Here is a 25,463-nt window from a genome sequence, read left to right as displayed (position 1 = left end):
TCCTCCAGCCCCAAGCTCCCAGGACCTCCCTCGCCGCAGCTCTGCCCGCAGCCGTTTGCTGGAGCTCCGACCCGGTCCCCGGGTATGACGTCACAGCGAACTGGAGGCCGCTCTATACTGCGCCTGCGCGATCGGAGCTGTCAATCACCACGTGGGCCGGAGCGGACTGCGCAGGCGCAGTAGTTCTGCGCCTGCGCAGTCCGCTCCGGCCCACGTTGCGGGTATTGATGACGCAGTACAGAGCGACCTCCAGGTCGCTCTGACGTCATCGCCGGGGACTGGGTCGGAGCTCCGGCAAACGGCTGCGGGCAGAGCTGCGGCGAGGGAGGTCCTGGGAGCTTAGGGCTGGAGGAAGCCCCCTGTAAGTAGCGTTTATTTTATTCAAATATGCCTGACAACTCCTTTTAAGAAATAGAACAATAGTAGCAAAGATAAGAGTAGAAACTTTAGTCGTTATCTATGCAAAAGAGCTTCTGAGCTCTTGGGTCAAACGGTCCTGTTTTCTGAAGCACTTGTACATCAAAGAAACAGTGATGATAGCTTATGATAAGGTTTTACTGCAGGGAAGTTCAAAGGGTCTATAGCTCGGCTCTGTTTAATAGTTTAAAATACAGAGTGTTTTGTGAACTGCAAATATAACAGAATGATGCAATGTTATGAAGAAAAAAAAACTATATAACTGAAAATAAAAATATGAAAATGAGAGACTCTTTACTTTGCTACTTCTATTAATTAGCCTGCAGTGAAGTTTTAATTGCACTGAATGTAATCCTTAGTGTACCTGAAGGTAGCTTTGGCGATTGAATGGGTATATAAGTATTGTTGAATCCGGTGGCTACCAAGCTGGGCGTGGCCCTAGAGTTCTGGACCTCATGGGAGGGCCTTGGGGCAAGAAACACCACAGCGATTTTGCTGACAGGGTTTAACAATAATGCTCATTTCCTGGCAAACCTATATCCGTTCAATCACCATAGCTACGTTCAGGTACAAAGATTACGTGAATTGCATTTAAAACTTCACTGCTGGTATTCTTTAAATTTGCATGCAAGCCAGGATTATTGGCTTTTTACAAAGGATCGTGCTGCTGGTAAGACTGCTGTTTTGGACAGCTCTGTGTCCTTTTTCAAACCAAAGGTACGTATGCTTGTATTGCTCAAACTATAGGGTCACTTTAATTGGTGAATAGTGAGTAATAATGGTGGGGGTTAGCACAGTCTGGGTTTATCTGGCCTGTGGCTCAAGCTCCGCTTTAAAGGATACATGAAGTGACATGAGACACTAGCACACTAATACCTATGCTGTGTTCCTTTTTGTCCTTTTTATCTGCCTGAAAGAGTTAGTCAGGTATGCAAGTGGCAGTTTCTGTCATGTTGGGCGCGGGTTGGACAGTACCGTAACACTCACTGATAAGGAATTGCAGCCATGAAACCCTTTCCTAGCAGGAAAGAGATAAAAAGGGTCAATAGCTTATATATTTTAGCTCTGGCTTACTTTCAAAGTATGTGTCATTAAGCTGAGACAGTGAAACAGTAAAAACTTAAAAAAAGTAGATTTAAAATGAAAGAAAACTGATGTCTAAAAAACCCAAACAAAGTAATTATTAGGAGAAGGTTGGATACAATTGTTTCTCATCCGTTTATTTCCACCTCGTGTTTCTGTTAATAAACTGGAAATGTATTATTTGTACTACTATCAATGTTCTGTCACGTTTACCTTTTCTCTCTCCATCTCTTGCAGAAGACTCTCCCAAAGTAGTGAAGACGGTGTCTATGAGCGAACTTCCTGCAGTGATAGGAGAGTTAGGTGCTGACAACAATAATACAGAGGAAGGTGAGAGAGCGCATGCCACTAACTCTGATCATAGAAATGTCACATGACACATGCAGCCTGTATTGTAACGAGTGTTTTTAAACACTGCTGGTCAGAGTAACTTGGTAACATTGATTAGCACACCTAACTCTGTTTGGCCACCGCAATGAGGTGGTGTCGAAAGGGACCCTAACCTATGTTTAAGATCACCCAAATCCCTCGAAAACATGCAAATATTAGTGTAACCCGGGAGCAGCTCACCATGAAAATGGAATTTCAAGCCCATCAATAATTAATAGTAGTAAAATTTTTATGTAACAGTCTTCACAAAATAGGAAAAGGGTAACCGACCATTCCAACTCCTAAATCCTCATCACCTCCTCATTCTCAATCTCCAGCTTCTTATAATCCTATCTCTTCCCCCACCCCAAAATGCTGTCAATCAGAACTGGAGGCATGACTAGTAATGCACTCACTCTTCCACCTCCATACCCATTTGACTAAAGGGCATGGCTTGGCAGTTTTGGCATAAGAAAAGAGATGTAGTGCAGCCCATCTCCATACCATGAATTGTGTGCAATGATTGTTACCCATAAGAACTGGGACTTAATCCCTTCAGGCAACAGTTCAGGGCCGAGTGACGTGCAGACGTTGCTAGGCTGCAGTTGATCAATGCGTTCTGTTACTATGGAGCAGGAATGATGACCCCCATGGCTTCTGTCAGGCAGGGTAAGGAGGGGAACGGTGTACTCTGCTGAGATGACCCAGAATTCTTTTTCACATATGGGTGTTTGCATAGAGTGGGATTTAACTGGTTGATTTTGAAAAAAATAATTTTTTTAAGCTCTGCTAAACAAAACCATTGAAGCTAGCCCCACTCAGGGAAGGTCATTTTGAGTGCTGTGCAAGAGTTCAGGTCCACTTTAAAGTCTTCATTCCACATCTAGTTGCTCAAGAATTCACTGCTGTATGTTCTGTGTGTTTAACCTCTTGAGGGCCACAGGCTTACACCCCCATAGTGAACGGGCCATTTTGTACAATTTAGCACTCTGCAGCTTTAACAGTTTATTGCACGGCCTTACAACTTGGCAACCAAATAAATCTTGCCTCCTTTTCTGCCCACCAATAGAGCTTTCTGTTGGTGGTATCTGATTGCTGCTGCTGCAAAAAAAAATTGTGTATTTTTTTTAAATAAAATATGCTATTTTTTTCCCCCACCCACCTTCCTTCCTGAGATCCAATCACTGAGATCGCCTCTCATAGGCATCAGCCTAAGAGAGGGATCGGTTTCCCTGCCACTCCTGGGGACATCTGAGTGACAGAGCTGTCCCCTGAACAGCGCTGCACTAGATTGCAGCACTGTACAATGTAAATAGTGGATTCTTCTTTCGCGAACAGTCATGGTTGCGGGCTGATAGGCTGATCACGGAGCTCCGCATCTCGGCAGGGAACGATCTCTCATGCGAGTGTGCGTTCCCTGCTAATCCCCGCCCCCAGGGCATGATGCCAGTAGTAGTAAGGCGGTCCTGGGAGCCACTCTGCGACCGGTCATTGGCGTGAGGTGGCCGTGTAATGGTTAAGGATCAGCCTGTCTAATTGGCTCTTATCAGCAGCTGTGAATCAGAGCTGTGTGCTCTGCTCTTTGCTTATTTTTGTGCTCCCAGGAATGTCAAGGAAATTCAAACTTCGGGGTTTTTATTTTAAGGATTTCCATAAATTGTAATCAAAGTATTCTTCCCCCTAAAGGTTATGCTGTGGCTTATCTTTTACAGCAGAAAGGAAGTTCTGCGTTTAGTTCCACTTTAAGACATCCTAACTATTGATTAGATGCAGTATGATTCCTTACAACATTGTTTTCCTCTTACAGGGACAACAAGACCTGGTAAGTTAATGAGATCACTTACGGTAGCTCTGACTACTGAACAAGGCACAGTGGTCTGGTGATAGGTGGAGGCTCACATATGAGTGCAGTGTTCCTTTACACAGGTGCTATTCTTTCTGCACAGTTAAGATACCCATACACTATTCAAGTGCTTTTATAGATTAGATGTTACATTTGATATAAACCTTGATTGCACATAGACTAGACATGTCTGTTCCCTGACGGATTGATCGTAGGAGCCCAAGATAGTGGGGGGTAGTTTGTGATCTGTAGTGCACTGGGCTGCACAAAGCTTCTGGCTTCAGCAGTGTGATCTATTCTAGAAAATATTCTGCAGGAAATGGTGCAAAATGTTAATTCTCTAATTCTAACATTTGTATAGCACTTTTCTCCTGTTGAACTCAAAATGCTCAAGGGCTGCAGCCATTAAGGGCACAGCCACCCTGCAGTGTTAAGAAGCCTTGCCTAAGGACTCCTTACTGAATAGGTACTGACCCTAGCCAGGATTTGAACCCAGGTCTCTTATGTCAAAGGCAGAGCCTGTAAACCATCATCGCCTGGAAAATATTGAGCGTTAATCTGATCTGCCACTAACCGAATAGTGTATGGGTGCCTTTATACTCTATTAGGCCTGAGATGCACTGTGAGTGGTTTTCTGATCGTCAGTGTTGTCTGCATTTTTAAAAAAAAAAACGCTTCCATTGACTTGCATTAACCACTTCCTGTCCCTATGACGTGAATATAAATCTCTGCACTCTCCTCCCTGCAAAATCTTAGATGACACTGTTTATTTCTGAGCTGATAAAAACTCTGTAGTAGTGATGGCTAACTTTGGCTCTCCAGCTGTGGTGAAACTACAAGTCCCATGAGGCATTGTAATACTCTTGACAGCTCCAAGCATAACTCGGGGAGGCAGAGGCATGATGGGATTTGTAGTTTAATCACAGCTGGAGTGCCAAGGTTAGCCATCACTGGTCTATAGAGTTGAAAAGGAAGACTGCAATCCCCTCTACTCCCCCCAGGTAATTCAATAGCGGAGCTAATTGGTAAACAAGTGTAAAATACACATTCCAGGAGCAGACAGTAGCAGATTGTATAAATTACTTAATTGTTACATCTAATTATCAAAACACATGAACTGTTTAATTAAACAGGGGGGATAGACAAAATTTGTGGGTTTAATGTACAAAAGAACTTTACATTAAAGTTACGCTGTATGAAAGTGGATAAATTGTGTATTTTTCACTTTTTATCCTTTTTCTTTTAAAATGCATAGAAAATAAGGTAATTACTAAAAACAAATACCAGCCACAAAAAGCCCAATTTGTCCATAAGAAAAAAAGATATAGATAATTTAGCTGTGATAATTATTGATAGTTATTGCCAAAGTAATCAGAGCTGAACTGTGAAAATGACCAGGGTAGGGAAGTGGTTAAAATTGCACAATCGCCGTAATTGTGTTTTTTAAAATAAAGTAATTGCATCCATTTTGCCGCGAGTTTAATGCAAGTCAATGAAAGCATTTTGTATAATGCTGATGGTCAGAAAAATCAGTGTGTCTTGAGCCGTACCAATCACAGAAAGAGATTACTTTCCATAAGCAAGCCATTTGTATTGTATCTTTCACCGCCCTGGAATTTTAATTCAGGTGTAAGTTTCTCCCCTCTCTTCCTGTTTGACCTGCATTCTTCTTTTTATAACCTCCTATATTTATTTTTTTCTATATCTTGTCTAAGCAAATCTCTGTAAAGGACAACTGAAATTAGAAGAACAAGGAGGCTGCTATATTTATTTTCCTTTAAAGAACACCAGTTGCGTGGCAGCCTTGCTGATCTATTTGGCTGCAGTAGTGTCTGAATAATGCCAGAAACAAGCATACAGCTAATCTTGTCAGGTCTGACAATGTCAGAAACACCTGATCTGCTGCATGCTTGTTCAGGGTCTGTGGCTGAAAGTATTAGAGACAGGATCAGCAGGGCTGCCAGGCAACTGGTATTGCTTAAAAGGAAATAAGTATGGCAGCTTCCATATCGCTCTTGATTCATTTGTCCACCAAAGCTCTCTGCACATGCTAGACTCTTGTCAGAAATGAATGAGGAATGACGTGTCGCCCAGAGGGTTAAATGCCCAACAATGGAAAGGGCAATGATTATCGTCTATTGGTGAATCCTTTCGGATGAGAATCTGTTAGCTGGTTGAAAACATATGTATTGGATGATAAGCAATCAGTACATTCAGAACCCTTGTGTATGACTAGCTACGGACTTCCACATCTTTATTTTTATGCTTCTGCTAATAATTGGATCGATAGACCGTCTTGCTGCCGTTTGAATTAAAATGTGCTATTTTGTCAGACATCTATTATTGGGTGCTGTAATACTTTTAGCCGTAGACCCTGAACAAGCATGCAGATAAGATATTTGACTGAAGTTTGCCTGGGTTTATCGCATGCTTGTTTCAGGCATGTGATTCACACTACTGATTTATGAAAGCCCATCAGGATGCCAGGCAACTGGCATTCTTATACAGTTGGATAAGCGCACATCAATAATACATAAAACCACAGTAAAACAATCACTTTCACTTCTGGGATATTCACCCACCACCAGGGCACTCGTCGGAACAAACTCACCAAATATGATGTAACCTCTGCTAGATAGATTATAGTGAGCTTTAGGGAACTCCTCCGTGCATCAGGGTCCAAGTATCCCAGCCAGTCCTCAGCAATACAGGCAGCAGTACAAGTGTACCTCAGATGGGTAAAAAAACGCCTGTTCGGCCAGTCTGATCGAGCGCAGTGCGCTCCCTCTGTCTCCCTTTGGCGGAGAATAGTACTTCGTCTGCGCAGTACTATTCTCGCCCGCAGAGAGAGCTCTGCGAATTCCTCAGACTGGCCGCGACTGCTGAACTTACGGGACCCGGTGCAGAAGAGGCAGAAGACTGAGGAAAACGGCGTTGGAGCGATCCCATACATGCATGGGGCTGGAGGAAGCCCCAGGTATGTGTAAATCTTTTAATTACATTCGTCTCTGGTTTCCTTTAGGCATAAGCACCTGCGCAATAAGTCTGAGCAGCCCGTGCACGAGCGACTCCGTGCTACAGCGCAGGCGCAGCCGTACTTGCGTGGCTGCAGCTTGGCTGTGTCGTGCTTGAAGAGGAGTGTGGCCGAGATGTTCTCTAGGGTCCTGGCACATGGTGGCAGTAGCGAGGAGGCCCCGGGAAACCTCTATAGGATCCAGAGGTTCTTCTTAAAGTAAACCTGTAAAGTGAAAAAATATACAAAAAAACAATTTCCTCTAACACAGTACATTCTATCTATGTGCTTTGAGACCTATGCAAGAAAAAGCACTTCACAAATATTGTTGTTGTATATTTGACTGTTACATTCACTGTTTGATCTGCAGCTGCTATATCCCAGGAGCTGTGCCAGATCACATCGGACCGTGAGCTGGCAGTACGTCGCGGAGGCTTCGATTCCCCCTTCAGTCTCCAGTGTGACAGCCAGACCAGCACTCAGAGGAGGACACAGGTCTGTGACCAACCAGCCACTGAAAAGCACCGCTGCAATGGGTCCCAAGATGCCTCGAAGCAGGCATTCACCCCCATCGAGCCACCCACTGGCACAGAGAATAACTCAGGGAAGCCACAGACTACGAACTCTATGCCTGACGACAGGAACATCCTCACCCCCAGCCCTTCCAATTCTCAGGCTCGCTGCAGATCTTGCTTCAATCCTGCCCCATATGAGCACCTTTTCGAGTTGGCTCTGCCCAAGACTGCAAGCTTTTTCATCTCCAAAAAGACAGAGGAGCTGTACAAAAAATTCAGAGGGAGCAACGAGGAGACAGAGGAAAACGGCAAGTCTGTCTCTCCCGCAGAGGTGCTCGACCGGCTCATACAGCTAGGAGCTGACGCCCACACCAAAGAGCTGAACAAGTAAGGACCGGCCACCTTGTGGTGCAGATGCACGTATCTCTCTCTCGCCCCCTATGGATTAATGGGAATAATAGCACTGTTTTACGCCTTCATTTGACATCTGAACATCCCTTTAGATATGTTCGAGTGTGTTAGGGACCCAAAGCCTGTTATGCTTAATTATACAAATGTCATCACCCTAAAGCAGTGTTCCCCCAACCCTGTCCTCAAGGCCCGCCAACAGCACGTTTTGCAGAAAACCACAAACATGCACAGGTGAGGTAACTAGTGTCTCGGCAGAGCTGATTAACTAACTACTTCTGTGGATTTCCACAAAACATGTACTGTTGGTGGGCCTTGAGGACAGGGTTGGGGAACACTGCCCTAAAGCCAAGATCTACCTACTCAATAGCCTTCTGCATATCAGTATGCCTAGCCAGTAGCGATGGTTATGTCCAGGAGAACTCAAGGAGAAGCATGTGATTTGTTTGATCAGCTGATAGATTTGCAAAGCTCAGATTTGCTGTGATCACATCCTGCTGTAGCACATGATCATAACTAACAAATCAGGTACTTGCATATCTAGCACTTTACCAAACTGAACACATGCTTCTCCTTGAGTTCTCCTAGACATGCTCATCACTACTGGCCAGGCAAAACATCACTATGAGGAACTAGTGTACAGTATTGGCATCTTGAACAGTTGGCAAGATATCACATTCAAGTATCCAAATTTTTTTATGGAGTCAAAATTCAAGGCACAGATTATGGGTACAGCCAGTAGTACTAAATGGCAGGCACAGGTTAAGTGAAGCATATTTATTTTGGAAAAGCAGACAATTACAGAGGAGGCCTCCGGTGGGAAGTGCCTGTTTCGTCGGATGTACCTACATCATCAGTGATGGTGATTGAGGGCGCATGGAGGCCAGTATTGTCATCGTTCACCCTGTTCGTTATATGCTGCTATATGGTAGGGGGTAGCTCTTCACACTGGAGGCCTCCTTTTTTTTTTTTTTTTTTTTTTTTTTTTTTTTTTAATGGTCTACTCTTGCAAAATACATGTGTGTTACTTTTAACCTGTGCCTGCCGTGCTGTTCTACTGGATGAAGCCAGTGTCTCATGATGGGCAGTAGCACAGTTATGTAGGTGTACACTATAAAATAGATTGACCAGCACACAGCAAAAACGCAGATTCAGTCTATGGATTCTGAAGAGATTATAGGTTACTGTCCTTCAGGAATCTTCAGATTTGTGATGTGTGTAGGCACCTCAAGTTTTCCTCCCATGTGTCTGTTCCCTCAGTGGCTGTTCGTAGCTCTTGCTAGCAGTTTATTTTTAAAGACCGTACAGTGTTTACTGATTCTTTGTGATCCGATGTTACTTAAAGGGAACCTTAACTGAGGATATGTATTTTTCCCTTTAAAATATCAGTTGCCTGACTCTCCTGCTGCTCCTATGTCTCTAAAGCCCAATCTACATGATACGCTTCTTTGTGCAATTCGATTACGATTCTATTTACGATCCGATTGAATCCGAACAAAACAATGGCAAATCCAATTGAATTGAATCGGACATGTCGAATTTAATCGGATCGTAAATAGAATCGTAATCGAATCGCACAAAGAATTGTTACGTGTAGATATGGCTTAATACTTTTAGCCACAGCCCCTCTACAAGCATGCAGATCAGGTGCTCTGACTGAAGTCACGCTGGATTAGCTGCATGCTTGTTTCAGGTGTGTGATTCAGCCACTACTGCAGCCAAAGAGATCAGCAAGACTGCCAGACAACTGGTGTTTAAAAGGAAACCTCCATATCCCTTGAAGGCCTTAAAGGACATCTGAAGCAAGAGGGATTTGGAGGCTGCCATATTTATTTTTTAAACAATACTAGTAGCCTGGCAGCCCTGCTGATCTTTTTGGCTGCAGTAATTTCTGAATCACACCAGAAACAAGCATGCAGCTAATCTTGTCAGATCTGACAATGTCAAACGCCTGATATGCTGCATGCTTGTTCAGGGTCTATGGCTAAAAGTATTAGAGGCAGAGGATCAGCAGGACTGCCAGGCAACTGGTATTGCTTTTAAAGGAAATGAATATGGCAGCCTCCATGTCCCTCTCCCTTCGGTTGCCCATGAAGTAAGAGGAATATGGAGGCTGCCATATTTGTTTCCTTATAAACTATGCACATTTTTAAACACAGATTAGCCTTGAAAGAGGAAAAATAAATAAAGCATAACTTTTAATAAAAGATCAAAGATAAAAACGTAGTAGCGCTGCTAACACATACTAGTTTGGTGATAGAACAGTGGAAGGTGATACAAATGAACGGTAATATCCTCAGTTTACATTGCAGGAGATAAATTCACTCTTCTCACTGCACTGATACATAAAAAATACCCCCCCCCCCCCCTCCACATTAACAACCCGAACAATGCAAATTGTCTGGCTGCCCTGCTGCTCCTCTGCTTCTGATACTTTTAGGGTGCATACACACATCAGACCATAGTCTTTGGAAAATGAAAGATCACAGACCAATTTTACCCCCTTCCATGTAGTAGGAGAGCCATACTCTACACAGTCTATTCTAGGGAGCTGCACTCCCCATCAGATAAAATCTTTGCAAGATGCTGCACACACAGATGCTGTAGACATGCAACAGATCAGTATCTGCAAAAGATCTGTTCCTGCCAAAGATCCGTTCCCTCAACATGCATTCGTAGTCTATATCTGCAGATGATCATACACACCTTGTTTAACAGACATTCATCTGCAGATCTGATCCACCAGGATGGACTTTCAGATCTGCAGATGAAGTCTGTTAAACAAGGTGTGTATGAGGATCTGCAGATATCATAGACTTAAGGTGCCCATACACTCGTCAGATTGGCAGAAGATAGATAAGAAATGCATCTGATGATCTATCTGATGCGTTTTTAGAACATTTTTTACCAGGATAGAATTCCAATAGATTTCAGTTTGAAATCTGTTGAAATTCGATCTGATGGCATTTTTTTGCCATCAGATTTCCATTAAGGCCAATGCAAACTGATAAGCAATCTCATCAGATCGACCTAAATTTTCCACCCTGCTAGTTCGATGGAAATCCATCGAAATCGATCGAAATCGACCGTCGATCGGTCGATTGGCCAACCGATTTGCGATCGATCGATCGATCGATCGCGATCGATCGGTCGGCCAGAAAATCGGCTGAGTGTATGGGCTGCTTAAGAATGCATTTTGCAGGAATGGATCTTTTGCAGGAACAGATCTTTTTGCAGATAATGATCTTTTGAATGTGTACAGGCATCTTTGTGTGCAGCATTTTGCAAAGATTTTATCTGATGGGGAGTGCAGCTCCATAGAATAGACTGTGTAGAGTATGGCTCTCATACTACATGGAAGGGGGTACAATTGGTCTGTGATCTTTCATTTTCCAAAGACTATGGTCTGATGTGTCTTTAGCCACAGACCCTGAACAAGCAGGTAGATCAGATGTGTAACTGGATTTGCCACATGCTGTTTCAGGTGGGTGATTCAGACACTAGTGATGCGTGAAAGATCAGCAGGCCTGTTTAAAAGGAAATAAATATGGCAGCCTCCACATCACTCTCACTTTAGGTTTGCTTTATTGTATTTAATGATACTTTATTAGCAGAATGGGCAATCATGCTGAAAGCTATTGTAAATTTGTGGCAGCAATAGCTCTCTCTGATCATATTTAACCAGAGAGTAATTTATCTGACGGTTGAATCTGCTTCCCAACTGCCAGCGTATGGGCACCATTATTGTCTGTGAGTTTGATAGAGTATGCATTCACTGCTTTACTCTCTACCACAGGTTGCCTTTACCCAGTAAATCAGCTGACTGGACTCATTTTGGAGGTAAGTGGTTTTTATAGACTAAAGCCTAATTCACGTTATGTCCACTGCCCTGTATCTTGACTGATTGGGCTGCAATCCCAAAATAGACAAATAATGCTCTTATATTGCAGCAATTTTGTGTGTAGTTAACATTTTTCCGCTCTGTGTGTTGTCCATTGTAGAAAAGTCCTATTGCATGCAGTTTACAAAGAACCGTACCAAATCTGACAAAATGAAAGTCTTTGATAACATAACGGTCTTCCCCAAGCTTTAACCGCCTATAGGCAGGGCCTACATTGTCACAAAGGCTGAGACGGCCACCACCATAACAACATTGAAGAATCTAAGAGTCTCTCAGTCCAAAGGCCCATACACAGGTTCAGTGTTGCCCAGTGGGGATTAGAAGCCAATCCCTTGGGCGGCAGTGCAGGACCAAAGCTGTGCAGATGTGTTGCTGGCTTGCGAGTGACATGTTCTGCTGTATGTGGGAGTGGGCGGAGTGCTGCAGGAGAACAGTGCTCCGGGACGGATCGCTAGCCAAGTGGTCGAGTGGGGACAGTGGCTGCCGAACATTGCCTGATTCTCGCCAGAAGCGATTTCATCTAGGGTGTGTATAGAGCTTTAATATGCAAAGAGAGGACAGAAATATCTCCACTTTGCAAAGTCCCACTGTCCATGTGATGGACACAGGGCTTATCAGCACCTCGTGCTAGGAAACTTTGGGGGAGGAGAGGATAGTAGCAAAAAATGTTTGAGGAAAGGGAGGAGAGGAAAAATCAATACCCAACACACAAAACTTAAAAATAAAATTCTCTAATTTATCAGCCACTGGCAGTGTGCTAATCCTCTCACTGCTTGTCTCAAGGGTGGCGCAAGGGAATAAATGGGTGCCGAGACACACACTCTCACACACACTCACACTCTCACACACACACACCCAAACCTCCCTGCGACCTCAGGAAGCGGATCCTCCAACCCCCCCCAACACACACGCCACCCCCGCCCTGTGGGATTTTTGAGTAGACGGTGGACAGAATTGTGGAATTGTTGGATTACTGTGTTTCGAATTGGGCATAGCCAATTCACTACTCCCAAATACTTCCATCTGCCGCTGTCCAGCACCAAACAAGCGGACAGGATTAGAAGTTCACTGACTTGTGAGTCACGTTTTATTTCTTAGGACTCCAATGCTTTTTCCTTCCAAACAGAAAGGAAGACGTATCAGTCACATGAAATGCAAGGTGACTCACAAGTCGATGAACAACTCCAGATCCTGTCAGCTTGTTTGGTGCTGGACAGTGGCAGATGGGAGTATCTGGGTGTTGTGAATCATATGCTGAATTCAAACACTGACACGATTTAGAATGAATCCTCTCATAAGAGAACTATTGAGACGGTTGCCAGTCCAGATTTACAATTCATATGCTCAGAGCGCCCAGATCTGGCAAGCAATTAATTTCCTAAGTGGAAATCGGGTTGTAGAGCTTGATATACTACCTTCCACCCCACTACTTATTCTTCACTGCTTTACAAATGTCTCCAATCAATTTAAAGTTTGTTTGCTTAACCACTATTCATTGGGCAGCAGCTGAGTCTTGTGTGGAAGTCCTTTCACCAGATCACCAGTCCACCCTAGTGGAATCCATTCTGGTCTTACTGGTCAATGAGCTGTCCTGGTCTGAGATCTATCCTCAAGAATCATGAGCTGTGTTCTATGTTCCTGAGGCAACTCCATACTCTGGAAACTCTGAATCTGTAGCTCTGAATACCAGTGGCCTATAATTAGAGCGACATTGGACGAACCTCAAGCATTGAGAAGTTTGATCAAGAAAAGTTTGTTTTGTTTCCGATATTTGAACTTTCTACAGCTCTATGTGTTTGTGTAGGTATCCGTGTTTAAGTACCTCTTCCTCCATCAGAGCTGCAAGTCTCCTCCTACAAGCATCCTCTTACTGGTTGTCTACCTCATTTCAGTTTATCCTCTCCCTTTCGTCGACTCCATCAGGTTCTCCTCCATCCGATGAGATCCACGTGTTGCGAAACCAGTTGGTGCTTCTACATAACCAGCTTTTATATGAGCGATTCAAGAGGCAGCAGCATGCCCTACGCAACCGCCGTCTTCTGCGCAAAGTCATCAAGGTGACGGCACTCGAGGAACAGAACGCTGCTATGGTGAGTTGGGTTTTCTGTTATTTCTGATGAGTCTATTAAAAATTCTGAAACCTTCAAAGAAAACTTTTGTAGGAAAAATGGATAAGGAAAGATGAAACAGAAGGTGGGATCTGGAAACATTTGCAGTTGAGCTGCTCAGAGACTTAGGTGTACCATTCACGTAGCGCTATATGCGGGTATGCGCTGTTGCCCCAGTTGGGGCCGTCATATCTTTTAAGCAGGGGCCAACAGGGTGGGTAGACCGGCAAAACTGAGGGGCCCCGCAGATTATTGGAGCACTGAAGAAGCCCCAGAAAAGGCCACCTTGTAAAGGTTTACTTTAGGTAACCTTTAACTTCACTTTTAATGGCAGCTTTAACTTTACAGCTGCATTATTGATGGTGGCCACTAGAGGTCTTGTCTTTTTTATTTATGCCAACAAAATACGATAACCTATTGAAGTAAAGTATTCTAAAATTTAACTGGTAATGCTCATAAGTTACAATTGGAATGTACAATTGCACACGACCCTTGAGGCTTCTTGCACACCAAGACGTTGTGTTAGGTGCCACGTTAAGGTCGCATAACGTGCACCTAACACAACGTATGGTGCTGCAAAAGCCGACGGTAGAGTGAGCCGCGTTCGGCGGCTCGATTCCTATAATGTCTCCCAGAGTGGCGCTGATTGGCCAGCGGGACCACGTGATGCGGAGCGAGACACTCCGCATCACGTGGTCCCGCCGGCCAATCAGCTGCCGCCAGTGCAGTGAATATTAAGTAGCCATGTGCGCGGCTACTGTAGCTGGCTCTCCCCGCCTCCTCTCCGCCCCCCACTGCGCATGTGCAAACAGTCTAACGCGGCTATAGCCGCTCCAACGCCGTAGCATGCTGCACTTTGCACCGAACGTGCAGCATTACATGTAACGCAACGTGGGCTGTGTGAACAGCCCACTTGTGTTACATTGCTGTGCGTTGGGGGAGCGTTACAGGCGCACTAACGTGCGCCTGTAACGTCTTGGTGTGTAAGCAGCCTAAAGTGACAGTGACTGGCTTGGGTGGAGAGAACCCGTAAGGCAAATCAATTGATCCCAATCGACTTTAGTTATTTAGCAGGAATGACAGTTTGGTCCCTAAAGTCCATTGGGATCAATTGATTTGCCTTACGGGCGCTCTACTCTCGTCACTGTCACTTTATGGGTTGGCTGCAATTTCCCTAGTTTTGTTTTTAGAATTTGCCCTTAAACGCGCAAAATCGCCATAGCAAAAGCGCTAGCGTTTTGCGATCAGCACGTGTGAATGGGCTCTTACAGTGCGTGGGCAGCCAGTAGATCCCTCTTATCAGATGGAGAAGGAACTATTTGATGGTTGATCTGGTGGCTATCTATAGGTGTATGGCCACCTTTAGTGCTAGCTGAGGTTATCCTGTGGATCAGAGAAGGCACATTCCAGGGGAAAGATGAAGAATGTTATGTCTTTTCCTGTTGTACCTCTTGTAGCATTACAGTTTATTTTGGTACAGACCGCAGAATGGCTGTTCTAGTGTTTTAAACATAGCAAAGAAATGAACAGCGCTACTTAAAAACAGATGAGTGCTTACCTGCAAAAAAGTGCACACCCCACTCATGGGATTCAAATACACAATGAGCATACACATGACCTGTCTACCACTTGGAGGATGTTAGTTTCACTAACAATTTGCAATTTGTTAGGTACTTGTCCCTCCCACTGTCGAAGAAGTCTTTCCTCCATGGGAGGGGACCTAACACTAACTAAATTCTACCTATGCATAGCCTGGGCGCGCTACCAGTAAAAAACTGGTAGCGCGCCCAGGCTATGCATATGCATAGGTAGAATTTAGTTAGTGTTAGGTCCCCTCCCATGGAGGAAAGACTTCTTCGACAGTGGGAGGGACAAGTACCTAACAAATTGCAAATTGTTAGTGAAACTAACATCCTCCAAGTGGTAGACAGGTCATGTGTATGCTCATTGTGTATTTGAATCCCATGAGTGGGGTGTGCACTTTTTTGCAGGTAAGCACTCATCTGTTTTTAAGTAGCGCTGTTCATTTCTTTGCTATGTTTGATTGATTTATTTCTGGTCAGCTGCTCCCACTTAATAGTTTTCCTTTGGTGTATATGCAGAGCCTCTGTTTGGGTTCAAGGTGCGTTTGCAGTTTCTGGGGGGGCTCAGCGCATCTCTGAGCTGGGGCCATTCAGAGGCGGCCTGGTGATGCGCTGATCCCACTTTTTTTGTTCTAGTGTTTTGTATATTCTGTGCAGCCAACCTGTTGAAAAGTGAATTTTGTTTTCTGCTCTCATTCCTTAATGTTTCTACCACAGAAAAGTCAGATGAAGATGCAGGAGACGGACGTGCAGACCTTGAAGCAAAGCCTCTTTCAGGAGCAGGCCCGGTTCCGGAGGCTACGGGAGGAGAAGGACACAGTGGTCCAAACTCTGCAAGGCCAGGTCCGCCAGCTCCAGCAGGAGAGGGAGGAGTTCTACAGTCAGAACCAGGAGCTGAAGGTGACCTGGTAGATCGCAGTAGAACAGACTGGAAACGGTTCTCTGTGACGCTTGTAGCGACTGTTTGTTCAAGATTAGGGATGTGCCCTCCTCTGCTAGCATTTGTGTGACTAAAGGTGCGTACACACGCACTACAAAAGGAAACGACGGGTCCACTGGACACTCCTGCTGGGCGGTCTTCAGCCGACAGTATGTGCGTGTGTACGCGCTGTCAGCGGACTGATAAAAGTACTGAATTTCCTTCTTGAATGTTGCAGCCACATTAATAAATGAGTGAAAAATAGAAAGACCTGGTGTGTGTGTGTTTTCCCCCAGTTTGGATTGTGTACAGCTTAGCAGTTGTTGTAAGCTACCTACACACCTAGGATATTTGTTATTCAAAACTATTCAGATTGTTTTGCATGAAAGTCTAGTAGCGATTGTTGTACAAGCATATTGAAGCGCTTGCTTTTGGCAGGGGGTAGGCGGTGTTCTCGGCAGTGCCATAGCCTATGTTAATTGCAGCTATGTTGTGCCAGGGTTCTTAGACTGGCGTACTCTGCAATCGTGTTTTTTTTTTTTTTTAAGCAGTGTAGCGTTATTACAATCTGCAACGGTAACGCAGTCAGCAAGTGGCAATCTTTCATCAGTAAGTAAGGAAGTAGAAGGGTAAGGATTGGAAGGTTAATGCTAGGTGTAGAGGTAGTAGGAGGGATAGTGTAATGCCTTGTACACACCAAGTAATTTTCCGTCACAAAGATGGGTCAAGGCGTGATCTGTAGCGGTAGAAGAAGGGATAGTGTTAGGTGTAGCAGTAGTAGGAAGGTTCGTGTTCAGTGTAGCGGTAGTGGGAGGGATGGCGTTAAGTGTAGCTGTAGTATGAGGAGGATAGTGTTAGGTGAAGCGGTAGTAGGAGGGTTAGTGTTAGGTATAGCGGTAGTAGGAGGGGGATAGTGTTAGGTGAAGCGGTAGTAGGAGGGTTAGTGTTAGGTATAGCGGAACTGTATAGGAGTTGGGGGGCGCAATTAGACACCAGGGAACTTTTTTTTATAAGGTGGCCAGTAGACATTGAGGTTGGCCCGTGGCTAGGTCCCAGCGTTCAATTTCGGCCCACTTTGTATTTGAGTTGGACTCCACTGCCCCACAGTGTATCCAGATGGGAAGGATAGATGTAGGCATTGGGTTACCTTAATCTGTAGACAGGGCCGGGTTTAAGCCATGGCCTAGGGCACCACACCGGCAAGGGCACCAAAGCTGCAGGCTAAACTGGTGCAGCATTTGCAAGCTTACAAATGCTGCAGTACAGGGAGATCAGGTGAGTGTGTGACCATGGTACTTTGCTGCCAGCCGCCTGTGCAGCGACTGCCCTGCTCTCTCTGCACGTTTGCATTGTGGACAGCGGCTATGGACTTGGGCAGCATTGCAGAGTTACAAGCTGAGGATGTGGAATAGCAGCCGCCAGTCGCTCACATCTCCGCTCGTCTCCAACGTAGAAGCTTCCTCTTCCCATCTTCCCATCTGATATGCGGGCAAGTCACAAGTGAGAGATGCTGGTTGGAGGGACAGATATACAGCAGTGGCTGATGGAGACAGGGGAAGAGGAAGCTTCTGCGTAGAAGACGAGCGGAGAGGTGACACTTGGCTACTGCGGTGTCGAGGCGACCTTACTACCTATACTAAAAGGAGGGATTAAGGGTGTCCTCTAGCTACCTACACTTGAGGAGGTGGGGTCAGCAGGCTACCTATACTAGAGTGAAGGGGGAGGGGTTATATCGCTACCTATACTAAAGGGGGGCGTTTGGTGGCCTTGGGCGGTAAAGAATAGAAATCCGACCCTGTCTGTAGATCGTGTATACCGGTCTGTGGCCAACATTTCTCAGTTTGCAGTGTCCAGATATATTGCCTCTGCTGCTTTCTTCAGACATTGCAAGAGACAGCAGGGCTAGAAATCTTTCAAATTTTAAAAGGTACTCCTGCTCATCAGGGCCTGACATTTTGGCAGGGTACCGGAGGAAAGTGGATGGTGGATCCATTATATGCTTTGTTTTATGCAAAAACTATTTGAATCCACATGATTCTGGGAGTTAAGTGAACTGCTTACTTTTAACTTAATATTTTTATTATGTTAACGCCGTTTCTGTTTTTGTTCTGCCCCCAAAGTTGAGGCTTGAGGAATGTCGCACTACAATCGCCGAGCTGCGGACTGAGCTGAAGTTAGTCAACCACAAGGCGTGCAATTTCCAGTTCAAATTTGAAGATGCATCTCAGAAGGTGAGGAGTGCCAGTTACATGTGTGGAGTTGTGCTGTCAATTCTCTAAGGGGGTGATTCTTCTCTTTGCACAGTCCTGATTGGCTGGTCCTGTTTTAGCCACTCAAATTCCCTGAAGTTAGATGCCCCACTGTGCATTGGCTTGTGGCCATGTCTGTTACAATGACAACTATCATAATAGGTCAAAAAAGACACAGTATTTGTCTAAACATGCTCTGAAAAACGGAGGCTTTTTTTAAAGGGAATCTTGCGTTACTTTTTTTTTTTTTTTTAAACTTACCTGGGGCTTCCTCCAGCCACCTGGACTACTCCTGTTCCCACAGCATCCTCCTGATCCCCTCCGGGCAGCTGCGGTGACCCCTGCAAAGCTGGACTGTTGCTGCCAGTCGGCAGCTGCCGAGCACGTGTGGCCCTGAGCTGCACGCTCCTGTGGCCGGGAGCATTCTGTGCATGGACAGTATCCCAGCACTACCAGGATGCGTGTGGCCCAGTATCACGCCTATGCAGTGGCTGCTGACTGGCAGCAACAGCCCAGCTTTGCGGGGGTCGCAGCTGCTGCCCGGAGGGGATCAGGAGGATGTTGTGGGCACAGTAGGGTTTTTTTTTTCCCTTTACGGTTCTCTTTAAATGGAAACTTATGTAAAGAGAAACCGTGACCAAAGATTGAACTTCATCCCAATCAGTAGCAGATACCTCCTTTCCCAGGAGAAATCTTTACCTTTTCTCAAACGGATCTGGGGCTCTGTATAGCTGATATTGTGGTGAAACACCTCACAGTGTGATGTCAGGACCGTGGTGCTGACATCACACTGTGGGAGCATTGTTGCATTGTGGGAAATAACAGCGGTTTCCAACTGCCAAAAAAAGCAAGCAGCATCTCCTTCCACTGACATCACCTGCCAGGATAAAAATGTCCCCGTATGATAAATGTCAGAATGTAGATCAGGGAGAGGGAAGATTTTACAATGGGCAAACACTGACTAAATAATTTATACATAATTGTAAAAATTAAGCACTTTTGTTCACTACGGCATTTTCACTGGAGTTTCTCTTTAACTGAGAGAGATGGATGTTTCCTTTTAAAGAAACTAAAGCCTCCAAAAAATGAGGTTTTTACTTTAAAATCCTCTTTAAAGAGAACCCGAGGTGGGTTTGAAGAATATTATCTGCATACAGAGGCTGGATCTGCCTATACAGCCCAGCCTCTGTTGCTATCCCAAACCCCCCTAAGGTCACCCTGCACTCTGCAACCCCTTTATAAATCACAGCCACGCTGCTGACAAACAGCTTGTCAGAGATGGCTGTGTTTCTCTATAGTGTCAGTCTGCTGCTCTCCCCGCCTCCTGTAGAACTCCGGTCCTCGCCTGCATCCTTTCCCTCCCTGCTGATTGGAGGGAAGGGATGGGGGCAGGGACCAGAGCTATGCAGGAGGCGGGGGAGCAGCTGAGACTGACACTACAGATGTAAACACAGCCTCACAGCACGGCTGTGATTTATGGGGGATTGCAGAGTGCAGGGGGACCTTAGGGGGGTTTGGGATAGCAACAGAGGCTGGGCTGTATAGGCAGATCCAGCCTCTGTATGCAGATAACATTCTTTAAACACACCTCGGGTTCTCTTTAACATAATTGCCCATCCTAAAACGCTGAAACCCCAATTACTACCAACACCCTAGCCAAAATCCACAACTTTCTTGGTTGTGGATTTTGCTGCTCTGAGGCAGAGCTTTGGGCTGTAGCTCTGCCTCCATGCGCGTCAACCAATGCTGATCGCCGCCCCTCACAGTGGAAGAAGACTGAGAGGGAAGGGGGAGAGGCGGTGATCCGCGCTGATGGGACATGTATAGAGGCAGAGCTGCAGCCAAAAGCTCTGCCTCTATGCGGAAGGAGCCCCAGGGAGTTTAGGGTGATTTATGGAGTTTTAAGCCGCGGAGATGCAGCGTTTTAGGAGGGGCAATTATGTTAGAGGATTTTAAAGTAAAAACCTGTTTTAAGCGGACCCAAATTAAAAATACAAGATTTCAGAAATAAAATTTATTTTCTAAATTATTATAATAAATAGCAGCCTTTTTTCAGCTGCATGATGACAGATATAAAATATTTTACATTTATTGGAGGAACCCCTCCCTTCCTTTCAAATTGCCAGGACAGAATCCGGCAAACTGGTGGAGTAGATGGTGTCCAGCAATGGAGGAATTGCAAATGGCTGCCACCTGTACAACCCTAGTTATGAAAAGAGAAGGGTGAAAAGCATGCACTGAAATGCTCATAGGCTTGAAGGGGTTTTTATTTATCTTTGTATGTGTCAGAGTGGTGCAACTAAATTATTTTGAATTAAAACATTTTTTGGTTTGGGTCCACTTTAATCTGTTCTAACCAGAATGGAGAACAGTTCTGCATAAGAAGCTTCTTAACTCCTAGGTAATAGTGGCAATTTAGCATGAATTTCTAGAGATGCACTACAGTTAAGAAAAGTGCAAATCCATCCCTAAACTGCTGCTGATTAAGAAGAGCTTGGTAGCAGTTCTACAGATGTAGAACTGAAGGCTAGACATGATTGCAGAGTGAAGGCTAGACATGATTTGAATGTGCTCCTTCCCCCGCTGAACTCCTCCACAGAGCCTGCTGCTATCAATACGGCAGGTGTGTTGGTTATCTCAGCAACAGCAATTCTCCTCACACACTGCACTGTCTGAGAGACCTTCCTAGGTCCTATTTTACAACTGTTTTAGAAGGAATCTGCAGTATCTAATGATTTAGATGCCTGAGACAGTTCTGCATGGATTTCTAAAAACCTACTAATATTGTCTCAGACACTCTTGATAAATCTGGCCCTCTGTAAGGATAAAGGAAAACCCTCCCTTTATCTGTATTAAATTCCTAACAAATTGCAATGTGCATGAACCTCTATCCTCAAATGTTTGAAATCGCTGTCTGTCTTTGTTCCTGCCTATCTGTGTAAATCCATGAAAATGTGTAACTGAACTGTATTTCTGCTTACATGTGAAGCTGGACAACAGTGAGGCAGCACAGCAGCAGATGGAGCATCTGAACAGGCAGCTTATGATTCTCGGGGAGGCCAATGACCTGTATGTGGAACAACTTCGGCAAAAATACACCAATACTGTTAAGGTAAAATTGACTCTCCCTACTTTAAAATGTCGTCTGGTGGGGCCCTGTTACCCTGCAGTATCTGTAGTTTGTGATTGGATATGCAGTGTTCTCCCCAGGCTCTTTTAGCCGGGTGCTCCACCCGGCTAGTTTTGGTGAGCACCCGGCTGTCATCGGCTCGCCACCCCCTGCTGTAAGCAGGGTTGGTCAGAAAAGTGCTGATCCTGCATTCTCTCTCACCCCACCCAGCTACGGTTTCATGCCACCCGGCTGAAAAAATGTGTGGGGAGAACAATTGATATGTGAGTAAGAGGTTGCATACATGCCACTTCCATGTAGTATGAGGGTCAACATATTTTTGAATGCTACAAGCACATTGTGTAGGCTCATGCTGCATCCAATCAAAATTGGATGTGTTTGCACCCTAATAGCCTTGTACACACTACATTAAATTGGCTGAGGTGGCCGATAACCTTGTCTTTCGATTAATCTAGTGTGTGTACAGCGGCCCCAGATCGCTTTAGGTGTGTCAGCAGGGGTCTGCCTTACAGATAGACTCTGCCAAGGGCATTGATTCTCCACTCTGCCCGCCTGCTCACTTTGACGCTCCTCATGCGCTGCTCCGTCTGCCCTTCTCCTTTCTGCGTAACAACATAATGAATCGCTTGCCTGGAGGCTAGCAACAAACCTCTGTACAGCCTTGGCACCACACGGTCGACTCAGAGAAAGCGTCCCAATTCATGCCGGGTGACAGTCGTCATGTGTATACAATTCTTAAACGACAGCTGTAGTGAAAGGTATATGTAGGCTGCCATATTTTAAGCAATACCAGTTGCCTGGCTGTCCTGCCGATCAAGTGTCTCTAATACTATTAGCCATAGACCCTGCACAAGCATTCAGTAGATCAGGTGTTTCTGACATTGTCAGATCTGACAAGATTAGCAGCATGCTTGTTTCTGGTGTGATTTAGACACTATTGCAGCCAAATACAGCAGTAGGACTGCCAGGCAACTGGTACTGCTTAGAAGAAAATGAATATGGCAGCCTTCATATCCCTCTCGCTTCAGTTGTCCTTTAAGTCCTGCTGTGATGGAGGGGTTTGGAACGCAGAGAGAAAAGCAGGGAAATAGACTTTCAGTGATGACTAAAAACCAGCAAATTGCACATTCTAGCTTGACCGGAGCTGCAATTTGCAGGTGTTGGACTGGAACTTTTTTGAAACTACTAATAAAGTTCGATAACTGCTGATTAACCTGACAACAGATCATGGGAGAATACCACAAAATGGACTGTGCCTTTTTGTTACTTATACTTAAAGTGGTTCTAAACTCAGAACTTCCTATCTGCTCTAAAAGATAAGCCACAGCATACTAACATTTAGAGGTAAAAAAAATCTTCATTACTAAATATGGAAATCCTAAAACAAAAACTGGATGTTTTAACAGGATGAACTGTGCAAGGAGCACAGAAAGGGTTAAGCTTCAGTCTTTCCTGTGGAGGTAGAGCCATGGTGGTGCTGTGAGTCACAGCTACTGATGAGCTACTCTGATGTAGCTAATCTCACAGGGTACAATGCAATTGATTTCTACAGCACTTATGGTAGATATGAAGTGAAAACCTTTCATTGTCTGCTGTGCAAGACTTTGGACCCACTTTAATTTGAAAGCATTCTCCTTAATTTTTGATTGGTGGACAGCTCCTGAAACTACGTTGATGATTTTTAATCTCAGAAGTTTAGCGTCTGTACATTTTACCACTTCCATGTAGTATGAGAGCCAACTTATTTTGAATGCTTTGAACACATTGGGGTTGATTCACTAAACCGTGCTAATGCGTAACGCTATAGCGCTAAATGCATTACGCGCGTTGCGTGTCGGGGATACACAGCGTGCTTTATAAATATACAGTGACTATTGCAAGAAAGGAAGTACCCTAAAAAACCGCACCACTCAACCAAAAATACCAAAAATATGAAACCTCTTTATTAAGTACATAACATCATAAAAGTACATAACATCATAAAAACACTTAAAATCACAGGCAAAGGGGCACTCTATAATGTACATCAATTGGCACATAAAAATGGCACATAATCATAGTACCTTGCATAAAGACACCCATATACATAAACAGTATTGCAAAAAATTTCTATACATAGGTATAATAGGAAAATAGGGGACCCTCAGGTAAGTACCAGTGCTCAGTAATTGAGTGTAGAACAGAGGCGCCAGCAGGATAAAAATTCATAAAATCTTTAAAAAATGCTTGGAGGAAGTGGTGGACTAACCTCCCAAAAGCAAACCAGAAATTCTGTTGATGCAAGTTTAATACATTTATTATACGGTACCCCAAAAAAGAAATGCAACGCGTTTCGCAGGACAAGCCCGCTTCATCAGGCAAAATTGGGGACAACAGAATGTCTGTAGTAGCAGGAATAGCGCCTCAGTGTTTTTTTTTTTAGGGAACTTCCTTTCTTGCAATAGTTATAGTATAATTTGGTTCCTTTCTGCACACTCCCTTTGATCCATATTCTATGGTTTTTGTGGATGGTGCTTGCCCATATTTTGTTGTTTTATAAATGTACAGTGCACGCTGCAAATATACTTCCTAATTTTTCATTGCGCTTTGACGATCACGCGCGTTTAACTTCATGCAAGTATTTTGATTAGTTGGGCTTCTTTAACATTTGTCAGCTGTTTGTGGACTATAAATGCTTTGCTCATCAGCACCTGCTTCATACTAGTTTGCACCTGGGCAAGTTCCGTATATTCCGGTGTATAAGACGACCGCCCAACTTTTCCAGTTAAAATATAGTTTGGGATATACTCACATATAAGACTACCCCTCTGCCAACGTACACCAAATAAAAATAAAAAAAAAATCATATACAGTACTGGTGCTATGTCGAGCCCTGACTTATCAGAAGATTTTCAAGGGTTAAAAAGTAGTCTTATACGCCAGAATATACAGAAAGTGTTATTTGTATGTGTCCCTTAATTTTTTCGTTTTGTTTTATGGATTACGCGCATAATGAATTACTGGTCTAATAAAAAATGCACACATCTTTCACAACTCCCTTTATGATTTTAACTACCAAACTCTATCTAGAAAACACGCACTTTGCCGTAATCACCGCTGTCGCGCACTTGCGTTAGGCGTTGCACATGTAAAGAAATAACACGCGCGTTAAGAAATAACACTCTTTAATGATTTAACCCCATTGTGTATGTAGTGTGTCTCTGGATGAAGTCGGCACACCATCAATTGTTTTGGGTGCTTGACAAAGTGGCATAGGCAGTGCCACAGCTAATACAGATTCCAAGGAATGGCAGCACACCACTTATCCTACAGCACACACTTTACTGTGCCAGTTTCCACAAGAAAGTCCAACCATTGTTTCGGGGGCCACACGGGGTCGTCCTTTATCAAGGCATGTGGTTACCATTGTGTATGTAAGCTCTCATACTGCATCCAGTCAAAATTGGATATGCATGCACCTGAAGGTTAACGCTAAAGCTTTGTACACAACCTATATTAAATTGACCAAGGTGCCCAATAACTACGTCTGTCCAGAATCTAGTGTGTGTGTGTGTACAGCGGTCCCTCTGGGACAAGGCAAATTCTAATAGTACAACAATAAATGGGGGGGGGGGGGACTTGTCTGAACCATCAGCATCCGCTACAGTCATTACCCCTATAAAGTGAATGTGTGCCCGTAAGCCGTGAGGAAGCAGCAGAACCACCAAATTGCGTTTGTAATGTTCTAGTTAAAACCTAAATAGTGACGCCCTGGCAGGAAGTGATGAGGGGGAGTGCTTGGTGGGAATGTTTCAGATGCTTCTCTCTTCTGTACTTCGCTCCACACCCTATCCTCAACAATCTCCTCCCTCAACCGTGGGTATGCTGCATGGAAAATGTCATATACATTCAATTTCAAACAACCATTCTAGATCAGCCATGGTGC

General features: G+C 44.5%; 1 protein-coding gene across 2 annotated transcripts in view; it reads left to right on the top strand.

Moving 5' to 3' along the window:
- The window catches only part of TSC1 (TSC complex subunit 1), a 95,593-nt gene that overhangs the window by 48,876 nt on the left and 21,254 nt on the right, over positions 1–25,463 (top strand). For both annotated transcript variants that reach the window (XM_068248936.1, XM_068248937.1), the window contains exons 13-19: positions 1,738–1,830; positions 7,096–7,627; positions 11,445–11,488; positions 13,473–13,639; positions 15,958–16,140; positions 18,280–18,390; positions 21,398–21,520. In XM_068248936.1, the coding sequence (XP_068105037.1) occupies positions 1,738–1,830; positions 7,096–7,627; positions 11,445–11,488; positions 13,473–13,639; positions 15,958–16,140; positions 18,280–18,390; positions 21,398–21,520 (1,253 nt within the window). The remainder of the gene's footprint in view (positions 1–1,737; positions 1,831–7,095; positions 7,628–11,444; positions 11,489–13,472; positions 13,640–15,957; positions 16,141–18,279; positions 18,391–21,397; positions 21,521–25,463) is intronic.

Source organism: Hyperolius riggenbachi, chromosome 8 (genome assembly GCF_040937935.1).
Source record: "Hyperolius riggenbachi isolate aHypRig1 chromosome 8, aHypRig1.pri, whole genome shotgun sequence".
Classification (NCBI taxonomy): Eukaryota; Metazoa; Chordata; class Amphibia; order Anura; family Hyperoliidae; genus Hyperolius; species Hyperolius riggenbachi.
This window is presented reverse-complemented; position numbering and strand designations above follow the sequence as displayed.